This window comes from Phalacrocorax aristotelis, chromosome 1 (assembly GCF_949628215.1).
Source record: "Phalacrocorax aristotelis chromosome 1, bGulAri2.1, whole genome shotgun sequence".
In the NCBI taxonomy this organism is placed as follows: domain Eukaryota; kingdom Metazoa; phylum Chordata; class Aves; order Suliformes; family Phalacrocoracidae; genus Phalacrocorax; species Phalacrocorax aristotelis.
Window position 1 is genome coordinate 3,340,780 of NC_134276.1, and position 19,560 is coordinate 3,360,339.

Consider the following 19,560-nt stretch of genomic DNA (forward strand, 5'->3'; position numbering starts at 1 on the left):
CCTGTGTTTGTCAGCAGTTACCACTTAGACAGATCTGAGATATCGATAACTGGCCTTCACAGGATTCATTTCTCCAAGGTTTTCAGTGCTTTGGCCTTGATCCAGAAAAACACTTATACACATGTTTAGCCTTAAGCGTGCGAGCCGTCCCCTTTTGAGCTGTTGCTGTGTTGTATGAGTGCGCAGACTCTCAAAGCAACTCAACCCACGACAGCTTTTAGGTCTGAAGCTCTGCCCTTCGTGGATGGCAGGACAAGAGCCCTAGCACAGCTTTATGGATCCGGTGGCTTTCTCATAAGCTCTGCAGCCTTTGCAGCTTTTCCCTTCGCATCCCAGCTCCCGGAATCCTGCAATTACATGATGCCCTCTTCTGCCTTTTTATTTTCTTAAGAGAAATTTTGAGGCCATGTGGTTCTGGTGAATACCTTCAAAAATTCCACTTAAAAGAGAAAAAAAAACTCCACACAACCCAGAAAGGATCTTTAAAATAACTCATCTTTACAATACAGACAATATACAGTTCACTTACTCTTAACAAAAAGCAAATAAAAACGATCCACAATGCGTACCATTGTTATTATTTTTATTATTATTGCTGCTCTTATAATTAGAAAACAAAGCTAATGCTGCTTCCCTGAACAGGGGGTAACTTTTCTCTAGATGAATAAACCACGGCTCTGCTGAGATATTTAATCAAACTCTGTCTGACTGATGAAACTAGTCCTGAGGGGAAAACAAAACAAAACAAAACACGTTGTACATGTTAAAGTCATTAATCTCAGGTGGATTTTAAGTTTCCTGTTCTTTCTCCACCTCTCCCAAATCTTGCTTTCTGCTCCATCTCCCACATGTAGAGGACAAAGTCATTCCTGTCCTGGCTCCCATCTGCTCTTGGGAGCGAAGCGATGGTGTTTCAAGACCCTCTGCCCAATGCAGGGAAGGCAAATCCTTCCTGGTGGGGTGAGGGTGTTAAGAACAAGCGATCCCAGGGCTGAATTTTCCTTACTCCCCACATCCCTGAGTACTTCCAGAGCCTCCTCCCAGCATCTTCCCTGAGCAGGTAGCCTGGAGCTGGGCAGCGCAAGCCCAGCTCGCTTGGAAGATGCTAATGGTTGTCTACAGGCATCTGTTTTCTAGCCAGAAAAGGGATGGTCCCTCAGAGACTTTTTTATCACTTTCCTGACAAAGGCACTGTTAATTGTATTCAGATTTTTGCCTCCTTTTCCCGCTCCCCTTCCCTCAGCAAGGGCATGTGTAGCTGCACGTGAAACACTCGTGGGCTGCCTGCTTCAGTGTGATTAAGATACCTTCCGTTTTGCAGACTAAACCAAACAATCGGATGGGAGTTCTCTATAACGAATGTCATTTGCCTACCTTAGGGAGAAGCGTGAATGATATAAAACTGGAAGGGGGTGAGGATGGGGAGGGATTCATTAGAAAATATAAAGCCAGCTGGACGCATGCAAAGTCTAAATCCTCCAATTTGGAAATGGCAGTAAGTACAAATTGTTTTATTAAATCACTAGTATTTTTTTTCAAATTAATAAATGTTACAAAGCCACTGTCATAATGCTTTTCAAGATAACTTGCCCTTTTCCCTCAGGAGTAATAGTGTAGCATTTTGAAATAATAGTATTTTGGGGAATATATCAGCTGTATTTTCCCAGCTAGTGTAAATCAACAGAGCTGTGTAGTAGGACATGGAGCTGGGCCAAATTAAACCAGCTGTTAAGATCTGGTAGTGCATGTTATTAGAGAGGGAACTGTAGCATCACCCGACAGAGACATTCACAATAATTAAAGTCATTTTATTCAGAAGCTGAAAGACCTCAGTGTTTCAGAGCAAAGCCTTGAGAAAGAGTTGATGGGGGACTGGGGGAGGGAAGGAGACTGGTACATGAAGGTCTTGCCCTGCCATTAGGGATATATTTTCCTTGCAAAACTGGTTTGTGACAAATGTTCTCCCGGATATCTTTCAGACCACACATGCACAGAAAAGTTTGGCAGCTCCATTTTGGACTCCTGTTGCATCGAGCATTGCAATTGGAAGCAAGGACTCTTCTCGCTTCTGGCCTCTCTGTGCCTGGCTGCTGATGCCAGGAGGAAGCATCAGAGCTAGGGTGGAAGGAGCAAGATGCACCACAAGTCACTCCACCAGTACGTGTTCCCACACACTGGGTCCCATTTTACAGACTCTCTTTTTCATAGAATCATAGCATCACAGAATTATTAAGGTTGGAAAAGACCTCTAGGATCATCAAGTCCAACCACCAACCCAACACCACCAGGCCTCCTAAACCATGGCCCCAAGTCCCACGACTACACGGTGGTTGAACCCCGCCAGGGACGGTGACTCCCCCACCTCTCTGGGCAGCCTGTGCCAGGGCCTGACCGCTCTGGCAGGGAAGGCATTTTCCCTCACACCCAACCTAAACCTCCCCTGACGCAGCTTGAGGCCGTTCCCTCTCGCCCTGTCACTGGTGACTTGGGAGCAGAGACCAACCAACCCCGACCTCACTACAACCTCCTTTCAAGTAGCTGTAGAGAGTGAAGAGGCAGTTCCTGTATTCCTAGTTTGTATTAAAAGGAAAAGAAAACAGCAAGCACTGCCTCCCTCTCACAGAAAGATATTTTCTGAAAAATTAGAAAATGCCTGACCATCAGGAGGGAAGTGACCCTAACTTGCTGGATGAAGCAGGGCTGTGCGACAAGGGAGGCTGTGGTTTATCAGACCTTGCCCTGTGCATGATTCTCATCTCCGTAAGGCACATCACCCTGGGCACACAGCTAATGCAAGGTGCAGCCAATGCAGAGAACCCTGAAACATAGGAGTTATAGCAAAACTGCTGTAACGGCGTTACTTCATAGACCAACAGCTTAGAACATGGGCTGGAGCCACGCAGACTCTTAGCTCAAAGAAGCAAAACTCAGATGAAGCCCGTGATGGATGATCTAGAGGAGCCAGGAAAGATTTTGAGCCTGGATGCCCCCAACTGCCAACCTCCAAACTCTGCAGCCGTTTCAGTTCAGCATCTTCAGTAACAGACAGCTGTGGGCAGAGGCAGACACCAGGTGTGAGGTACCACCACGGTTAAAGGTCTGCTGAGGGCTCGTTTCCCTCCAGATGGACCTGCAGATGCCTGGTAGGCTTACTCACACCTCTTCATGCTCTGCTAAGTTACGGTTTCTTCTGACATGGGAAAAGCAGCTGAGGACCATGGGCCTGACACCGGAGGAGTGAAATGCAGCTGAAAACAATGTGCATAGAGCATTTCTTCCATCTCACTATTTTTTTGCCAAGCAGAAAGACTCAGGACATCAGCAAGGGAGCAAGAAAAAGAGTCATTACAGAATAGCATTGAAATGCTCAAATTTTTCTTCAGTCAGAACATCCCTGCCTTGTTGGCTTCATCAGAAACTGGAAATAAAAATAAAATTCCTTAAAAGAATGAAAGTAGACTGTTTCTTAACATATCAAACGAAGCCAAATTCTGGCTTTGGAGAGCAGTGGGATTTGTGCCACCAGCCTGTCTACATGTCAGCCTAAAGACACCCACGGCTCATCACACCGCACTGCGGAGACATTTTAGTCCACCAGCTTTTATGGGGTGACAATAACACAAACCACTGACAAACTACCAAAGACCTCTTTTTCCCTGCTCGTGGCTGGGGGAGGGAAGGAGGAGAGGAGACCAAACGCAATACAGCGAAGCAAAGTAGCTGAGGAGTACAAAATATCTCTAATTTTTCTCTATAGCCTGCAGTGCTTTTCTCCTCCAGCTCCCCAGGGATGCTCAGAGACATGTCAGAGGCAGTTGCCTCGTAAAGAGTGGCTGGGTGGGGGAAAAATGGGATTTGGAGGAAGGCTGCAGTGTTATGGGCATATTTCCCCCTAGGAAAGTGGCACTGTCCTCCCCTATTTGTGCAGAAGTAATTTTCTTGGCTGTTTACAGCGCTTTGCTTGGGGAACGGGATGCCCAAACATGATCTGAAGGGCCTCACAGGCTCTGCTGCCTTCTGCTCCTGGAGCAGACATCCTTCTCCAGTGTCACCTTTCCTAACAGGGACAGAGAGCTGGATGCCATTGCAGAAAAGAAAAAGAGCAAGAAAGGGAACATAAGCTAAAACTTCCAATGCAGAGCAGCTCCTGCAACACGCAGGAGCGAGGAGCAACCTACCCATGAGAGGTATTAGTCACGTACGTTATTATGCTCCTTGGCGGCACTGGGATATTTTACTGATAAGAGTGATCGCTGATATAAAAAGCAAAACAAAAACGATGACTCCTCCTTTCTCCAAGTGCTCTGTTTCATTGTCTTGACCGTATCTTGGCTAATTCTGCTCAAAATGAAGAGGCTGGGGACACAGGGAATAAAGGAACTTATCTATCCCACGCCAGCAAGTGCCTCTAGCCATGCTCTTCTCCTGTCCTTGGGAGGGAAAGCAGGGTTGCTTTCCAAGTAAGAGAGTGAAACATAATAATCTAACATTTTGCTGTTGCACCAGTTACTTCAGCATTTATTTCACACTATTGTTAATGCTTGTTTATAATATATAGATATATTTATGTAGGAAGAAGAGTAGACGAAAGCGTGAGATATATCTTATAAATATTTCTGTATGTCTGCATACAAATGAAAATATGTACAGCCGCAGATAGTGGTTCTCTGCTGTGTCAGGGCAGGGCCACGTGAAGGACTGACACGTTCCCGCTCCTTTCTACGGGGAATAGCTGCTGCCCTGCATTGCTGCGCTCCCTACGTCCAGGACCAGACCCGCTCCACTCTCTGCAGTCTCTTGGGGCTGCACCAATAGCTTTGCAGGGGGAAAAGAGGCAGCGGCATCATTCCCTAAGGATGTGATGGCCCAACGTGGCAGAACATTGGTGACTAAGGGCATCGCACCCAAAGGGCAAGAGGGAAAGAGAGCAGGAGCTGGGTTTTTTTTTTTTCTTTTCCCACTGGATTTTTACTTCACTTTGTTACTTTATCCTAATGGCTCCTCTATGATCTCATGGATGCCGTAAAGCCCTTCTCAGGGTACCCTATTCTCACTGCCTGCAGTATCCCATGGGAGTTTTTGCATGGCTGAATATGAAAACCCATCCAGCTTGAAAAAAACATGGACAGCTTTTCCTGCAGCAGTAACCTCAAAGTCACAGACCTGCGTAAAAGAAAGGTTAAAAGTTGTTCATTTCAGGGGATTGACCTGAAATCATTCCACCTTTATCACCCGGAGTGGATGCTTCCATGCTAAAAATTAAGTCTTTGGCAACAAAGGCAGCTATCGTTGAAAAGTTGCAGTGTTTTCCCTTCTGGGATGGTCCTAACACAGACTCGGTACCTGCGCTAGAAGGCAGAGGCAGGTGTGAGCCTTGGTTATTTTCAAACAAGAGTTGCTTTTCTTCCCCAGGGAAAGTTTCTACTTTTGTTTCTCAAAATACTAAGGCACTTGATGGCCGGACGTCATTGGCAACCATAGGAAATATTTTGGAAGAGATACCATCCCAAATGAGTTTTTGACTTCTCAGAGAGCATTTTATTGGTGGGGGGGAAACATCTGTGGGTTCGGTTGGTTTTTTTAAGGGCCTTATTTTTACTGGTGTGATTGCTTTTTTTTTTTTCCTCCTACCATCTTTCTTCAAGTCTGTGTCTTTACAAGATAAACAACGTCTAGTCGGGGAAATGTTTTCTCTTCTCTGAATAGTGCTGGGGTGCTGCTGGCATCTCAGCTCCCAGGCGGAGAGGGGAGGGTTCTCATTTGCACACATATCTCTCGACAGTCCTCTCGCACTTTTTACAGGTCACATAGCAGCACCAGTGGTACTTGCAGTGGCATCGCTCCACCACTTTGTCCATGTAGGGGTTGTAGCCTCTGCCGCAGCACATCAAGTCGCAGCTGTCGCTCCCATTGGAGGTCTTGTTGCATTGCCTGGAAGAAAGAAAATGCAGTGAGCAAGTGCAAATCCCTGTAGGGCTTTCCAAAACAGTGTCCTGTGGTGGTGCTGGGGCCTGACAGCTCTGCAAGGTACTGGGTGAAGCCAGCATGGTGGCATCTCAGCTGCAGCAAGCCCATGGCAGGGGTGAGCACCCAGCCAAGCAGCCCTCTACACCCGCAAGAGAGGCAGGGAGAGCCCCAGGGCTCACATCACCTGCTCTGATGCCCAGGATTGCACTTGCATCACCTGCTTTGACACCCAAACTAACATTAAACTCCTGTTCGGACTCTCAGTTCGGGCTCAGCGGCATTCAGGCTGCCTGTCAGCCAGGGCAGGCAGGACCTAGCTCCCACACAGGCAGACAAGAAAAGCTATTGTGATACCTCCACCAGAACAAAAACTCATAGTCCCTAGCAATCCATATTCCCAGGCAGGATCCAGAGCTGTCTGAAAGGAGCTGGAAGAAGATGATACCCTAAAGAACAAACACCAGTGTTTGACCAACACTCCCTAACCTGAAAAGGATGGAGGAGGAACCCTTAGCCAGAGTATTTGCACAGGCTCCATGCCAATGATCCCGGGCTGGGAAAGCTCCCGAGCAGGCTGTTACGGCCACTATCCAGCCCTGACCCTATCAGGGAAATCAAAACTGATACTGGCAGGGCCGGACTCTGCACTTTCTCCACTCCGAGTGTCTCCCAGCACGGCATGAGCAGCCAGGGAGCTGACCCTGCAACACCCCGAGTCCTGACCCGGGAGCAGGCAGCGCGGCAGGAGCACAGGGTAGGATGACAAGTCGCCAAATATCACACAGACTTTCACTGCTTGTTTTGCTTCTGCTTTTAATTAAAGCCAGACTTATCGGGATAAGTTGGCCATTGTGTGGGGTTCCCTTGCTTTGTCCGCTTGCAAGTGGCTGGCTTGAGGTTTTCAGAAGTAACTCGTTAACTGGGGAATCTCTTTCATTGATCCATTGATCATGGATCCCTAGCCATTCTCAAAAAACAACTATCTCATTCTCCTAAAATACTCCAAGTTGGGTCACTGGACATGACAGCACAACTGGCATTGACTTTTGGATGATATTAGTCATATCATAGAGATGCCATTTCTCCATGGGCTGTAAAGCGTTCATGTTTGGTCAGATGCTTGGCTGGACACTAGCGCCCAGATCTCATGGTGCACCCAACACCATGGGGCTGTGGACTTGATGGAGTCTTGAAACTACTGTAAGACAGGCAGTTTGGAGAGTGGGGGAGCTGCTGACATCCCTCCTAAATCTTATTCTGCATTGTTATTTTGGACAGAAACACTCTAAGGCTGGTTTGGGGCAGGGAAAAGAGAGAGGAGCATGAGTCGGACTTTTGAGCTGACTCCATTAATAGAAGAAAACAAATCCATGAGATTTATAGGAATTCCTCATGAGGTAATGCTTTAGGAGGTTATGGGATTAATGAGGTGTTGAGATTTTGTTCTTGTTCTTCCCTTATTTTTTTCTGACTCAGGCAGGCCTCCTGTTTGTTATTTCTGACTTTCATTCCTCTCCAGGTTCAGTGTTTAAAGGCCCCCCCCGCTCCCCCTCATTCGGGAGTGTGTGTAAATATTTACAAACCTTTGAAAGCCTCTACCGAAGCCGAAGTCTGCAACCACACTGAGCGTGTTTGCCTAGCTCTGAACCAAAGGCGTTGTTATTGCCCTTGCGAGCCGGGGCCCCTCCGCCAGGAAACCTCTGAATGACTCCTCATAAATGTATTAGTAAATGCATTAAATATTCAGAGCAAAGGTTCAAATATAGGCATGTTGACAAGAGGGGAGGGTATTTGACAACCTCACTCAGCTTTACCGGTGCATGGAAAGGTTGTTGCCCGGAGGTTCACCCAGGGAGGACGGGGAGCCTGCAGAAGCACAGTGATGGATGCGCAGTGCATCTGTGCCACCTTGTGCTGAGAGCTCCTTAAATTGGCCAAAAAAAGGAACATGGGTCCGCTCTGACTCCAGTTCACCATTGAGGACATTCACTCCCCAAACATACAAAGCACCTGACAGCCAAATTTACCCCATTCAGATAGAGAGCAAAACCCTTCTACCTGTGGGGCATGGGAATGTCCCTTTTTTTGCACCTATTCCTGTGGTTTGAAAAAAAAAAAAAAAAAAAAAAAAGGTGGATCTACTAGGAGATACACGTTTCCATAGCTGTCCCCATCCCACCCAGCTTGAAATAAAGGAAAAAATGAAAATCTTATTAAAAAATCCTCAAGCTTCCTTCAGTTTTGGATAAAGGAACAGAGACATTCCAGATGGACTGGTTGAATGGCCAAAGCAAAGCTTTTGACCCCATCCTGAACTTAAATGAGCTTCTAGAAAACTTTTCTGACAATGCCACTAACCAGAGATTTTGTTTCCTGTTTTAAAGTGTAGGCCTGGGTGAATTATCTTTATTTTTCTTTAAACAAGCTGAAACAGAGGTAGTTTCTCAGCCGTATCTGTACATACAAAAAGCGAGTGGGGGAAGACAAAGGAGCCCAAAGACCAGAGTTTACCCACGGAAGCTGCCCCTGAGCATCTGCTTTCAGAGCCCACGGCCACGACCTCACCAGGCACCCCACTGATGGGTTAAGTTCAATCTCATTTGTTTTGGGCCGGGTCCAGCACAATTTCAGCAACTCAGAGAAATGCCCTCCTCCCGAGCCTCAGAGAGAAAATACGAAGGCAGGCGATTGCATCTTAACACAACACTATAACCTCTAGAAGCACTTGGAAGACCGGTGAAAAACGATGCTTCGGCTGTAATCCCAGCCAAGGTCCTGGCTCAGGAACAGGCTTTCACATTGTCACAGTGCTTTTTCCTTCTTTATGCAAGACGGGAGGAGGTCAGCCCTGCTGACTGGACAAATCCCGCTCAGTACGCCTGTCCAAAATCTCCCCCTTCCAACCCTCATTTGCAGAAGCACTGCGGTACATCGTACCGCCTCATCATGGGGGTGGCTCCTCAGCAGACATGGTGAAGGACATCTCAGCTCTTCTAAGAGTCCTCCCCCAGGTGGAGGGGCTAAGCCATCTCACAGTTACCTCCTGGGGGATTTTCATTTGAAAAGCTGTAGGGAGATGTCACACTTCTTTTCATTGCGGATCCCAGTTCACTTCTGTCCCATCAGCAGACATAAGGATAGATTTTTTTTGGTTGCCCAGCTGGCATCTGAGAGCCAAAATGAGGCCAGCTCTGTACTGTGTCACCCACAATAATGACAGATGGTGACAGGGATGGGTCAGATGTCCACTGGGACCTCACTCCTGTTGATAAGGGGAAGCTGCTTATGACTATATAAGAAAAGTCATTCTGGGTCACAGCAACTGTCTGCCTGGCCCATTACTCTGCGATGGCTGTGGGAGATGCTCTTCAGGGAGGAAAATCTGTCTGCTTTCTGTAGTCCATCCCCTCATACCCCACCAGCACCTGGGTTATTGTATTAGGGATGATAGAAGGTGTGTTTCTGCCTAGACATCTCAGCATTCCCCTGTGGGCATCCTGGCCGTGGGTTTGTCTCATCCCTTTCTAACCTCAGGGAAACCATCTGCCTCCACGAACTCCAGAAGCCACAAGTCCCAGAAGACAGTACTCCTGTGTAAAGTAATTTATTTTTTCTCTTTTAAATCAAATTCTTATTAATTTCTTGAGTGCCCCGTGCTCCAGTAATGTCAAGTCATAGAGCAGTGTGTAAAAGAAAGAAAGAGAAAAATAATTCAAATCCCCCAGGAGGTATGTAACAAAATGGACATTGCTAAAAATACATCAAAGTGCACAGCTTCATATAAGATTTTGAGGGCAGAGTCTTAACTACTTTTAAATTGCTTTCTCATCCACAAGGAATGACTAGAGACTGACACTGAACAACTGTACGAAAGAGAGTTATCAATAGTACATGTCAGCGACGAGATGTCAAGGGAGATCCTGGAACCAGCCTGTATTTTCATTAACGAGAAGTAGAGAGTGTAAAAATTTGTGGATAACGCTGAGGCAAAAGGAACTGAGAGCATTTTGTGAGAGTGGATTAAAATGCAAAGTAAGCAATGCACTGGGAGAAAGATCCAGATAAATGTGGGAATGTTCTCAGGAGAGTCAGAAGAGCAGTTCAGAGAGTAGAGGAAGATGAATGAACTGATTTAGAGAAGTTTGTGAGAAGAGGTGTCTTCCCATCTATAAAAAATTATTGAACAAGGAGAGAGAAGAAATGTTCTCTATATGCTGAGGAAAGAGGACAAGAAATTATTTCGGATTATGATAAGTTTGAATTCAAATTAAGAAAAACATAACTCTGAGGATGGTAAAACCCTGGAACAGGTTGTTTAGGGAAACTGTTTTTAAGACCAGAGTAGACAAACACCTCCAGTAACAGCCTAGGTCACCTCTGTTCAGTCCTGCTCCTAGAAAGATCAGGCCCCATGGAAAGTCAGTCATTCCCAGCCCTGATATTCCCCAACTCCAATGCTGTTTTGATGCAGATGGACTAAATGCATTTGGGAGAGCTGGCTGCAATTTTTTATCCCCTGCATTCACTATCCGCTGTAATTTTACTGTGTGAAATGACTTTTTCCACCAAAAAATTTATTCTTCCTAAATCTGTTCAGGAGACTTTATGGTCAAATCTAGGGCTCTCAAAGTGGGAAAGATTCAAACTTCCCCAGGGATTAACTGAGGAAAAGCCCAAAGCAGCAGAGCTGGCCCAACTACCGAAATGGGCACCAGCTAGCAGCTCATTGCCCTGGAAAATTAGAAATAGCACTACAGGTGGGAGGAACAGAAAGCCTCCGTTTTTCTGACTTTCTTCCAGTTTAAGCTTCTGGGACACTCACAGAAGAATTATTTACCATTTGCTCTTCATCGTTTGTATGATCCCATGAAAAAATGGTGGCACACTGTTGCAAAAATTACTAAATCATCATACACATTATAACCTACTCAAAGCCAAAGTTCATCATTTACTTCTTGTGCCCTCAATGAGTGACTGAAACTAAAGAGGCTGTAACAAAAAACAACCACCAAATGCTGTTGTCAACCACTCTTCCCCATTTAACCATGAGTGCTTCTGCTAAGAAATTTCACTGCCCACATAATCACGCAATGCAAAGTGTATTTTCAGGGAGGCAGGAAACAAGTGGTATCAAGGGCTGCTGTTGACCCCTGAAAGCACTGCACCTTTTCTCTGCGGCATTTGATCGGCCCTGCCGCAGGGATCACCGGTGCCAAAGAGGTAACCACCAGCCACTAAGTCTTTGCAGTCACCACCAAGCAGCAGATGCATGCCCAGCTACCTCCATGTGTGTTCCTATCCAAGGAAACATACCAGCCTAAGACACCGTGGGAGACACTTAAGACTAATATTTTATATTGCAGAAAAGAACGAGTACAGGAGCAAGGAGCAACCACCGAAGAACGGCCACGTTCGTTGCCAAAGTGAGTCGGCTAAAGAGCGGTGGCTGATCAACCCTGCGGCGCAACGTCGCAGCCCGATTTCTGCAGCGTAAGAGAGCTCCTTCCCATCTTCAGCAGGGAGGAAGCGGTGTTTGCTTGGCCCCAAGACTGCTCTGGGAAAGAGCAGCAATAAACAGCTCAGTTATCTCTGCAAGGCTTCAGGGGCTGGAGGCTTTTGCATGCATGGCAGAATTTCCCTTTCCTTGGATTCCTTAAGGGACCTTAAACAGCCTTTGAAATATGATACATTGCACCCTGCTGATAAAGGAGGCCAATACTTTTGCTTCTTTTCTCACAAAAGAGATCTCAATTTTATAATCTGCTATTATTCATCGTTTACTCAAAGCTGATAATGAATTTTTCAGGCAGGAGAAACTGAGATACCTGTTAAAAGATGAGTTGCAGGTGTTTTAGTCTAAGAAACCTCTGAAGCGGGAACAGATACATTTTTTCCCAGTGGTTGATTTGTTGTATTGAAAGTTGTACAATCCACTTGCCGCTCCACAAATCAGCTGCTTTAGATTTTTCTCAGACCATTTTTTGATCATCTATGGAAGCGTGGTGGTGGCATATAAGCACACGGCATTTGGCCGGAGTCGATGAGGGCTGCGGTTGCAGCAAGCCTGTTGGCAGGAGCCTTGCACACCGGTTGCAAAACTCAGCTCTTTAATCAGATTTTGAACCCTTCAGAGGGGCTTCAAAACTCAGGTTCAGGTTTGGCTCCCTGACTTTGAAATCTGGATACACCCCAAGCGCATGGAGGTGTGCAGACTTCCAAACTATTTCTAATTTCAAGAAATTAAGAAAGGCCAAGGTGTCTTAGAAAATATTTCAGGCTTGTTCTGAAGAAGGCTTTGAAATCCTTTCAGCAAAGAGCTCTGAAAGGCTTTTAAGTAACTGGGTGCACGTTTTCTAAGTGGATTTTCACACGGCTCCACTACAAGATAATTCAATTCCCTTTCCTACCTGAAAAACACACAATAAGTCCGCATAATGCAACGAATAATTAGAGAGATGGAAGCCACTGATTAGATTATCCCTTCCACCCACCTGCTGGTGCAGGATTGTTCCCTCCAGCATACACTGAAACCCAATATGTCCAAGGTGTTGCAACTGAGCCATCAACCTCTTCTGCTTCCAGTGTGCCCTGAGCAAGCACCAGACCTGAGGGAGCACGAGTGGGCAAAGGCTTTTTTTCTCCATATGATGCAAAACTTTTTATTTTTTGTAATGAAAGTGCAGCAATCTGAATTTTTTTAATCCAGTAACAGGAAAAGGGGTTGTTAATGGGGTCTCCTCCTCTCTGTACTCCTTTGGAGGCAGAAAGTTAGGCTGGAAAGCTGCTGAAGCTGCCCAGATCAAGGTCTTCTGGAGCATGGCGAGAGGGGTCTGCACTGTAACATCCCGTGGGCTGATCCCTGCATCCGTGTTCATGGCCAGAAAAAGGCCAAAGAGGGAATAGGCAGGTGATGGAAGAAGAGAAGAGAAAAAATGAACTGAGGGACCACCACAAAAAATCCCTTTTTGATTGCATTTGCCATAAAAGACTTTAAAAATTAGCCTAGTAGGAAACAGCGGGATCTCCCCCCAGAAAATTTTGATGTGCACAAGGATAAAATGTTAAGATACCTCCGGGACTTGCCTTATGAAATAAAAACCTGTTTGGGCTATTTCCATGCAAGTGTTTTTACATCTTTGCGGAGTAAGCACGAACCACGTTTTTCCCTGCTCTCTCTAACAGCATCTCTTTTGTGTTCCTTCTCCCTCATCCCTGTCATTAGCCGCTATCTCTGCAGCCCTGTGGGTGGCTGGAACAGAGCCACTGCGTTTAGAATACATTTCAATGTCCTTTCTGTGAGAGAAAAATTGAGAAGGGAAAAAAGCATCCATGGGAAGAGGAGGTTAGGGAAACTCCCCTCCTTGTGTTCATTTTACTTTTATTTCCTCTATTGATTTAATGCAGAGAAGGGGCTGCTATGGCTTGTGTTATGCACGCCAGTTTTGAGACGCTGGGTATCTTCTCCAAAGCTGGCAGATGGATTGCGATAAAAATCAGTGTAACTACACATGACCTTAAAACTTGGCCTGAGAGATGTCTGCAGCTCAACACGGGACTATCTCACCCTCCTCCCCTCCCACGGCCATCACTGTCTTGTACATCCGAGAATAAGGAGTATATTTTGACAGGTTCCTTTTGAAAGTCATCCCCTCCTGCCTTAATATCTTGGTCCTCTAAATCCTCACTCAATCTCACTTCCTGTGGACCCCCTCCTGGCAGGCTCACAATCACTGCTGTCGCCCAGGTCAGGATAAACGGACGCCTGCAATATCCATTTTCCTATACTTGGAAGGAAAAAAAAAATCATTCAAGACCTTGACATATTTTTCATCCTTACTGGGATAAAAAGGCAAAATCTGCTGTAAAATGAAATTAGATTAAGAAGAAGTCATGCCTCCCTCCCTCTAAAGAGGATTTCAGCGCATGGAGAAATGCTTTATTTGGGAAATCTGTAATGAATTCAGTTTGGTTTTGACTCAAACTGTTGTTTTCACACAACTTCTATAAAACTAATTTCCAAACAACCTCCACAATTTTTTTCATTGTAAAACAGAAAGACACAAGAAAGAGATCTTTTTCAAGACACAAATCTGTCAAAATCCATACAAATCTGCTCAAATGATGTTTTTCCCTCAGAAACCAGTTTCAACACAAGCTTTTTGCCTACAATCCTCAGTGACCCATGAACATCTTCACTTGTTAATTACTGCTCCACGGCTGGGCTGGTGATGAACATCAGCCTGGTGTTCCCACCTCAGAGCTGCAGATAAACACTGTTGTAGAGCAGTCCAACCACTGGTTTTGGTCCTAATGAAGGATACAAAACTGTAACAGCCACAAAACATCCGAGGACAAAAAGGACACGCTTGTGTCACTCAACCATCCTCATCTCCTGATCAGCTCCACCAGGTAAATGTTGATACCTTGTCTGCAGAGTTGTGGTACCAGACTAAATGGCCGTTGCCAAAGGATATCTTCTGATGTCCCCTCACCAAATGCTTTGTATGAATCAAAAGTACCCAAAGAGTCTCTTTCTGCATTTGGGTCATTTAATTCGTTGCCATTACAACAAAAGGTTCTCTCAACAAAAGTGGTCTAAATACCCCTATATCCAACAAGAGTTAAAATGAATCATAGAATCATTAAGGTTGGAAAAGACCAACCCAACACCCCCAGGTCTCCCAAACCATGGCCCCAAGTCCCACGGCTACACAGTGGTTGAACCCCCCCAGGGACGGTGACTCCCCCACCTCTCTGGGCAGCCTGTGCCAGGGCCTGACCGCTCTGGCAGGGAAGGCATTTTCCCTCACATCCAACCTAAACCTCCCCTGACGCAGCTTGAGGCTGTTCCCTCTCGCCCTGTCACTGGTGACTTGGGAGCAGAGACCAGCCCCCCCCTCACTCCAGCCCCTCTCAGGCAGCTGCAGAGAGCGAGAAGGGCTCCCCTCAGCCCCCTCTTCTCCAGGCTAAACCCCCCCAGCTCCCCCAGCCGCCCCCCAGCACACTTGTGCTCCAGACCCTGCCCCAGCCCCGCTGCCCTTCTCTGGACACGCTCCAGCCCCTCCAGGGCCTTCTTGTCCCGAGGGGCCCAAACCTGAGCCCAGCACTCGAGGTGGGGCCTCCCCAGGGCCGAGCACAGGGGCCCCATCCCTGCCCGGCTCCTGCTGGCCACACCAGTGCTGACACAAGCCCGGGGGCTGGTGGCCTCCTTGGCCACCTGGGCACTGCTGGCTCATGCCCAGCCGGCTGTCAGCCAGCACCCCCAGGGCCTTCTCCGCCAGGCACTTCCCAGCCCCTCTGCCCCAGGCCTGGGGTGATGCCTGGGGTTGGTGTGACCCAAGGGCAGGACCCGGCACTTGGCCTTGTTAAACCTCACACAACTGGCCTTGGCCCATGGATCCAGCCTGTTCAGGTCCCTCTGCAGAGCCTTCCTGCCCTCGAGCAGATCAACACTCCTGTTCAACTTGGTGTCATCTGCAAATTTACTGAGGGTGCCCTCAATCCCTTTGTCCAGATCATTGATCTGGATGAAGAAACCCCACAAAATGGCAGGTACCTGCTCCTTGCAACTTGACTGAGTCGCCATCACAAAGTAACATAAAGAGCAAAGAAGAACTATGAGAATTACCTGAAGAAAGCCAAGCCAGCAGAGAGCAACTAATGAGACTGCTTGAAACCCAGCCATTGCAGACACCTAACAAAAAATCTGGCTATTCTGCAGAATTCTGGAAATAAACAATAATTTGGCTGTCAAAGGGTCTGTCGCCCACCCAGAGATGCTCAGACTGCTGAAATGTGGAATTGTGTTTCTTTTTTAAGGAATTAAACAGATAGCGGGAAGAGACAGGCATGTCCGCTGCCTGTGAAAGGGACCGTGCCCAGTGGAAGTTTGGGTATGATGACCCTAAATCACAAATATTAATGAGATGAAGAAATCCCTTTGCAGAGACATAAGCAATACAAACACACCTGGATTTTTAAAATGCAGTAGAAGAAAAGTCCTATAAATTCACCTTTGTAGTTTACAGGGCTCTTTCAAGGCTTCCAGGAAGCACTGGTGCTAATTGGGTTAATATTTGCCTACTCAGAGGAGCCTTAAAGTAGAGTAACAACTCATCACATCAGCGATAACTGCAAGAAGTGACTCGGAGAGACTCAACACAGTAAAAAACAGCTTCTTGATCATTACAATTTCCTGCGGAGGTGAGCTGCTTAGGGGATTTCAAAAGGTATCTTGTGCCTGCCTGTATAACACAAAAGGTGCCTGCAGCCCGTCTTGGCCACAGCCACCACTAATAGGCTTGGGCATCTACACATTATACTGTACGTTAGAGATGTCCTTTACCTCCATGCATGTGCTACCCCCCAGTTATTTGCCCTTTATGGGCCACTTTTCTCCTTCCCTCTTCGGGGCTCAGAGTGCAGTCAGTACCTGCCGCAGAAAGCCTCACCTGTCCTGGGTCCCGTGTGACCCCACTTTCTCGTTCTTCATGCAGAAATCGGGCGAGCTCTGAAGGTAAATCAGCTCTGTCTCTTTAACCGGCCTGATATCAATATCCTTTGGCACGAGGTATTTGCGTGTGCCCATGGGCCGGTGAACGACCTTGGTGGCTGACAAATACTTGTTTTTGAGGTCCAGTGCAATGTCTCGCAGCTCTTGAAGGCCTTTCCAACAGGTCTTGATAGAGCATGACCCAGAAACTCCATGGCACTTACATTTCATTTCAAGAGAGGCTTTCAAGACCTGCAAAAAGGAATGCAGGAGTTAGGAAATGTCCTTCTCTTACCTCCAAACATCCCACAAGCTTGCTAAAGAAGACATTTTCTTAGCAGGGACTGCTACAGAAAAGGACTGCTGCTCTAATTTCTGCACAGTCACTCTAGAGTAGCTACTGTGCAAAGGGAATGAGATCCCACAACTCCCTGGTGATCACTCTCAGCCCAGGACTATGTTCACCAAGGCACCTTTGCAGCCAGCAGAGAGTAAAGCATTTTGAATTTTGATCAGATATCCACACAGGGCTGCATTTCCACCCTCTAAATTCCTAAGGAGCTAAAAGTCAAAGCAATCCATAAATAGAAAATTAATGTGCATTTCTGCCTCCATCGGTTTTGGGTAAGAGATGTCAAGACTTTGACAAATTCAGGGCACCCTCACCCTGCCTTTCTGCTGGCCATGGGGCCAAAAGAGCCTTTTACTTTGGTTCTCATTTCTGTAGGACATGGCAGGATGCTGCCAGGAAGGGATGAATGCACCAGCCATGGCAACACTATGTCCCAAACAAAAATCTGCCCGTTACAATTAAAACAAAAACTCAAGACATTACAAACATAAAAAACAGAGTGGGAATGGTAAAGAAAAACACCCGGGGAGGCAAGATTGACATGGTTGTGCTCTGCAAAGGTGGGTTCAACCTGTAGCTACACAGCCAGCTGCCAATGAGCTCAACATGATCCAAGTTTTATCTGCTCCAGCGCCCAAGCACCAGCAGCCCTGGAAGGACTAAGCTGTGTGGTAGGACCAGCCTAGGGAACGGCTGAAGGCCCAGAGATGGGTGCAGGGGTCAGCTTTACAGACCCCACCCATTTCTCCAGCTGTATGGAGGGCTGCGATGGCAATTTGCACCTTGGTGCACACCAAGCTCTGCACATGGTAAGCGTTATTCCTCCACTAGATGCAAGCTGGTAATAGCAGCTTCTGCCAGATATGGGAATAACCACTAGCAAAGCAGTCTGAAAGGAGAAAATCAGCCCTCCTGGCTGCAGGGATGGCTAGGAGGCAGCTGCTGCTGGATGCATCTGGCAGATGATAATCCTCCATGCTCACACAGCACTTTGCCTGTGCAACGCCCTTGGCAGAGCACGATGGGACCCATCCCCACCACACCTCCTGGGGTAAGCAAGCCAGAGCCATCCTTGGCTGTGGAAAGGGTGACAACAAGGCATCCCACCCATGGTTATATAGGGCTGATAACAGCATTCAGGACCTCCTGAGTCCCAGCATGAGTTATGTAGCCACAGTCTTCAGCAGGCCAAAGGAGTTCAGAGCAATCTTCAGAAACCTGCTCCTTTTGCTAGCTGACAGAGACACTGGACCTCACAGAGCGACCAACCACTACAGATGATTGTACAATTACAATAACTCTCGTGGATTTGTTACCTGTCTCCCTACTTCACTGTTGTGCAGATGCATCAGTTTATTGGCTTGTGATCCTGATTTTTTCATCTTCATGGGAGCATCTGAAAATTTGGACCCCATGATAAGACCATAGTTGAGGTTGTCTGCACATCCTCCCCATCGATACCCAGGTCCAGGTGTCTCACCTGGGATGGGACCACAGGAACAGCCAGGGAGGTCCCCGGTGGTGCAGGCTCTGGCAATGGTGTGGCTGATGGCAGCAGCAGAAAGGGCATACACAAATGCTGACTCCCTTGTGCCTGGAAGAGACAAGAACTCCAGCTCAGCCTCCTGGGAAAGCTAAACGGTCCCCAAAAAGAGACCCACACAATCTGTGCCCCATGGAGCAGCAAACACACCAACTCGCTGCAGCTGAGGCTTCCCATGGCATCACTAGTTTGGAGCACACTTCCTAAGTGAGCCCTTCAACATGAGGCAACATCCCAGCAGGGAAGGAGGCACATGGACTTATGCAACTTGTCCATTGTGGTGTGATCTGCTCCTGGACCATGTGAAGAAGCCTGTTCATGGACTCTCCTGCCTCCTTCTGACCCTGTGCTGGATGCTGCTTGCGGACAGGTCATAGAGCTGGCATGCATGGAGGTGGTGGGAAGCCATAGAGCTGCAGTACGAGCGTGCGGGGATGCTCTGACCCATGAAAGCTCACACGTGAGCTATTTGACAAGCCTGCGTGCCCTGAACAGCACCTGCATGGCTGTGACCAAGTGCACCATGACTCTTAATGAGATGAGCAGGCCAGATCAGTGTCAGGCTTTGGAAGAGCTGTGGGAGACCATGTCTTGGACTTGAGACCTCCTGAGCATGGCTGGCACCATAACAATGAACATGGTCTTAGAGAACAGAACAACTAGGCTATGAAGTCCCTCCATGTCCCCCCTGGTAGCGAGACCCTTCCCAGCCCCAGCACGCATACGCACACACTGGCTGACTCTACTCACTCATGTCCCCGGCTGAGCCAGCAGTGCTGTTTACCTCTCTCTAAGTCCAGCAGGTAGTTAGGAGCCAGCTCAATGGAGGAGCAGTTCCACCGCATGTCTGAGAAAGTTTTACGGCAGGTCTTTATCACTTCCCGTGCCGCCTGGATGATGGTCTGCATTAGCTCCAGGTTGCTGCGGCACAGTTGCACCTGGGAAACCACTAAGCCTTCGAGCTGCTTGCAGTGCTGGGTTTGATTCAGGGCCAAAGCCGAAGGAGTCTTGGACAGAGCTCTGAGGAAACAAGCACATGCAAAAAAGCATGAAAACCTGCAAAAAAGTTAATCTTCAAGTCAATATTAACTTCTCCACTACCTCCAGTCCAGTGAATGCTTTGGCCTGTGTTCATCTGACTTAATTTTAGCTACCTGTAAATAGGTGCTTAATTAAAGCTGGTGAGAAAGATGGGCAACCATGAAG

General features: G+C 47.3%; 1 protein-coding gene across 4 annotated transcripts in view; it reads right to left on the reverse strand.

Moving 5' to 3' along the window:
* Nucleotides 1-477: 477 nt before the first annotated feature.
* Nucleotides 478-19,560, reverse strand: part of WNT11 (Wnt family member 11) — a 31,392-nt gene continuing 12,309 nt past the window's right edge. For 3 of the 4 annotated variants that reach the window (XM_075113151.1, XM_075113245.1, XM_075113336.1), the window contains exons 3-6: nt 19,139-19,374; nt 18,128-18,405; nt 16,419-16,711; nt 478-5,931 (exon numbers count right to left, since the gene is read on the reverse strand). In XM_075113151.1, the coding sequence (XP_074969252.1) occupies nt 5,757-5,931; nt 16,419-16,711; nt 18,128-18,405; nt 19,139-19,374 (982 nt within the window). In that variant the 3' untranslated portion in view covers nt 478-5,756. The remainder of the gene's footprint in view (nt 5,932-16,418; nt 16,712-18,127; nt 18,406-19,138; nt 19,375-19,560) is intronic. The other variant, XM_075113065.1, reaches the window with a different exon arrangement.